A 4,032-nucleotide genomic window follows, 5' to 3' on the forward strand; every position below is an offset into this window, starting at 1 on the left:
AAGGATGTGACACTGAAGACTGGAGTAATTATGCTGAAAATTCAGCTTTGATCACAGAAATCATTTTAAAATATATTCAAATAGAAAGCAGTTATTTTAAATAGTAAAAATATTTCACAACATTACTGCTTTTGCTGTACTTTGAATCAAACAAATGCAGGCTCGGTGAGCAGAAGAGACTTCTTTATAAAACATTAAAAATCTTACTGTTCAAAAACTGTTGACTGGTAGGTTACATAGATTACAGAAATGTTATATTGTAATGTATTTTTTAAATTTTTTTATATATAACATTTCTGTCCCCCTCACTTCTGAAATGATGGCTACGCCCCTGCGACCATGGGAAGGAAAACGGCCACAGTCATTCTAACGCTAACCATTGTGACGTAGAGGAGAATGGGTCTGGTAAAAGACAACAAGCTAATGCTAGCGTCAGGGCAGCATTCGTCCATGTGATTGGAGACCTTCTACAGAGTGTCAGTGTGCTTGTCAGCGCGCTCATCATATTTTTTAAGGTAAAAGATCAGAGGTTATTAGCATTGGTGAGTCCTAACGGATGAACCAGCACTATTTAACATAAAAGTAACAATGAACAGTGGCTATCTGTTTGTCATATAGACATAGAGCAGAAAATAGGCAGTTAAGAAAGAATATTGGTGTTGTGTGAATGCATTTTATTGTGATAGTGTAGCAGATAATGATAAGTATAGATGCAATTTGATGGCATAATTCTAATTAACTGAATTCTTTTCTTTTCATAGCCTGAATATAAAATTGCAGATCCCATCTGCACCTTCCTGTTTTCTCTATTTGTCCTGGGCACCACATTCACTATCATGAGGGACATAATTATTGTCCTAATGGAAGGTAAAGAAGTCTTACTTGTGGTTTTTGCTGTTTCAGTTATGCTTCAGAAATTATAATTTAGGCAAAGAGTGGTGACTTTAAAGAAGCTAATATGTTTACTTAAAGTTTACTTACAAGTTAAAGCCTAGTAACTTACAGACATAATATTAGACATAGGCTAATATTGTTTGTCTAGGGTGTTTTCACACTTGGTCCTTTTCAGGGGTCTGAGCGTGGTTCGCGTGATTTTTGGCCCATATGTGAACTCTCCAAACGATCTCACACCCCTCAGAAGCGAACCGAGCCGAGACCATCTCGGGAGGTGGTCTGAGTACGGTTCGCTAAAAACGTGCATTGTGAACACAAATCGGCCTGGGCTCACTTGATTTTTCCATTTTCATCAGATGTCTTCGTACAAATCAGCTGTTCATAATGGCTGCTTCTTCTGGCAGATTTCTACAAATTATTCGCTCACAACGTGCACTCGTTTATTTTAATTTCAACCGCTTCCGAACAGTGGAGAGATGCGGCTGTGCGCCTGGCCAGTTTAAACTTTTGATACGTTTTACGAGAGCGCACGACCCAGCGGCGGCTAAACTACGTAGCGAGTAGCCTATACTCTCTTTAAATCTACTGAACTGTCAAAAACACCCTAGTTCACATGCACACATACATACATACATACATACATACATACACACTGTTGGTTTTGTCTCTATCAAATGTAAACTGGGGGGAAAAATCGCATGTGTATCAATATACTGATCTGTGCATTAGGCTACAGTAGTTCTAGTCCAGCAGCCTAATATGAGAATCAGTAGAATCTATTATTCATACGATTAACATGCTGTTTTACTTTTTACATTTAATTATTCCATGTCTTATTTGAATGCTGCTTTTAAGGGTATCTATCTACTGTACCTGAAAAATGTAGAGCAGTTTATTATATTTTCTTTTATTTACTTTATCTCAATGTAATCAATGCCTTGTGCTATAAAATAAACATGATCACATAAACAAGGAAAACAATTCAAAATAAATATTATTTACAAAGGTGTACAAAACTTATATTTCTGTATATTTTGTATTTTTGTATATTTTAGAGGAATATTCCATGTTCAAAGATAAGCTTATTCAACAGTATTTGTAGCAAAGTTGTTTTACAAAATAATAATACTAACAACAACAACAATAATCTTGTAAATCAAATAAATCTCTTGGTAAGTGAGGCACATTGTAAGTAAAATAGAAACAAATTTTGGAATCCATATAGGGTCACCATCATACACTGAACTGGACTAGATCCAAAAAGCAACAGTCTGAACACAAAGTCTGAGACACCATTACTGCTTAAGTGGACCAAAAAAGGATCTGAGTCCTCTTTCAGGAACAGGGACAGTGTGAACGTAAAGAAAACTGGGTACTTTTTCTCTTGGTCCACCTCTTGGTCTACTTAAAGGGGTCTGGGTTCAATTCTTTTAAAGTGTACTCAAGTGTGAAAACACCCAAAGTTACAGTACTTTGTCTATGTTAGTTCTGCCAATGAAAATAGTCCTAAACGAAGCTGAAAGAGAATCTGTTATTTCTGTGCATCTACAATAATGGTGTTTCGTTCCTGTGTTTTTGAGCGAATCGGTTAAGTGAATGGCTGACTCACTCATAATGACATCATTGTTTTTGTTCCTGAGTGAATCAGTGTCTTTGAACAAAACGGTTGAGTGAATTCAGTGACTCACTTATAATAACCGTCATATAGTTTTGATTAGTTTAATTTCTACATTTCTGTTCACCACAAATTTGTCATACCTCCAATGTGCTATTTCATAGTTGTCATGAGTTACCTATTATTATTAAATATAGAATAATAATGAATAAGTAGGTATGTCTTTGACTTTCGACTGGTAAATTAATTGAAGGAAAATCTTAAATATAAGTATCTATAAATAAATATTAGCTGTTTTATTGGCCACTAGGCATTTTATGGACGATTTCATTTTTCATGTCCTCTGAATTTCTTATTCTCATTAAAACATTTCTTGGAACATGAGGATTTTAATTTCTCCTCCACAGGTACGCCGGCTGGTGTGAACTATAATGAGGTGAGAGAACGACTGCTCAGAGTCAAAGGTGTCAAAGCTGTGCACAACCTTCACATCTGGGCCCTGACAATGAACCAGGCTGTGCTCTCCGCTCACGTGGCTATAGGTAACACTTTTAACTCCATATAGAATCTGTGTGGCATTTATTAGCATATAGCCTATAGCAAAATCATATTTCTGAAATATTAACCCTAGACATGAGTTTATAACCATCTGTTCATTTTTAATTCCTCAGATGATACCGTAGAGCCACAGGCGGTGTTGAGAGAAATGACCCAGGCCTGTTTCACAACATACAGTTTCCATTCAGTAACCATTCAACTGGAGCATCAGGCGGACGAGAGGGCTGATTGCAGCCTCTGTCAAGACCCCACAAAGTGAAACATTCAGAGACTTTACATTAAAGAATGGCCCTGGTCCAAAGGGACAAAAGATCAATGAAAGAGATCATTGAGGATTATTGTGGTGTTCATATTTTATAGCTGACATAATTTCACTAGTTTTAGTTTTTTCGACTTTGGACACCTCTGTTTCTGTTTTGTCACTAATTTGATTTAAAGGGATTGTCACCCAAAAAATGAAAATTCTGCCATTTACTCACCTGTATGTCATTCCAAACCAGTACTGCTTTTCTTTCTGTGTTTTTTGTCTGCTCATGAAAGTTGTTTGGACCCCATTGTTCTTCTTTTGTGTTCTGTAAAAGAAAGTAAGTCATATAGATTTGAAATGGTGTGAAGGTGAGTTTAAATACATGATTTTTTTTTTTGGCTGGACTAACCCTTTTTCAACCAAGACTCCTTTAAAAACAGCCAGAAACCTTGGAGTTGTGATTGATGATCAGATGACTTTCTCAGACCACATTGCTAAAACTACCCAGTCCTGCAAATTTGCTTTATTCAACATCAAGAATATCAGGCCCTTTCATTCGGAACATGCTTCACAACTCCTTGTTCAAGCTCTTCAAAATAAAAGTAACTGTAATCAGTTACATTTACTGAGAAAAAATGTGTAATTAAATTACAGTTACTTATGAAAACGTTAAGGATTACAAAGGGGGTTACATCTGTTTTTTTTTTTTCACACACAC

General features: G+C 36.1%; 1 protein-coding gene across 1 annotated transcript in view; it reads left to right on the forward strand.

Annotated features, from left to right (window-relative positions):
• LOC107654669 (zinc transporter 8-like) overlaps positions 1 to 3,562 on the forward strand; it is an 18,456-nt gene extending 14,894 nt beyond the window's left edge. Inside the window, exons 12-15 of the mRNA XM_016441849.1 lie at positions 339 to 515; positions 762 to 867; positions 2,917 to 3,051; positions 3,181 to 3,562. Coding sequence (XP_016297335.1) covers positions 339 to 515; positions 762 to 867; positions 2,917 to 3,051; positions 3,181 to 3,326 — 564 coding nt within the window. The 3' untranslated portion in view covers positions 3,327 to 3,562. The remainder of the gene's footprint in view (positions 1 to 338; positions 516 to 761; positions 868 to 2,916; positions 3,052 to 3,180) is intronic.
• The last annotated feature ends 470 nt before the right edge of the window (positions 3,563 to 4,032 follow it).

Source organism: Sinocyclocheilus anshuiensis, unplaced genomic scaffold (assembly GCF_001515605.1).
Source record: "Sinocyclocheilus anshuiensis isolate Anshui unplaced genomic scaffold, SAMN03320099.WGS_v1.1 scaffold195, whole genome shotgun sequence".
Classification (NCBI taxonomy): Eukaryota; Metazoa; Chordata; class Actinopteri; order Cypriniformes; family Cyprinidae; genus Sinocyclocheilus; species Sinocyclocheilus anshuiensis.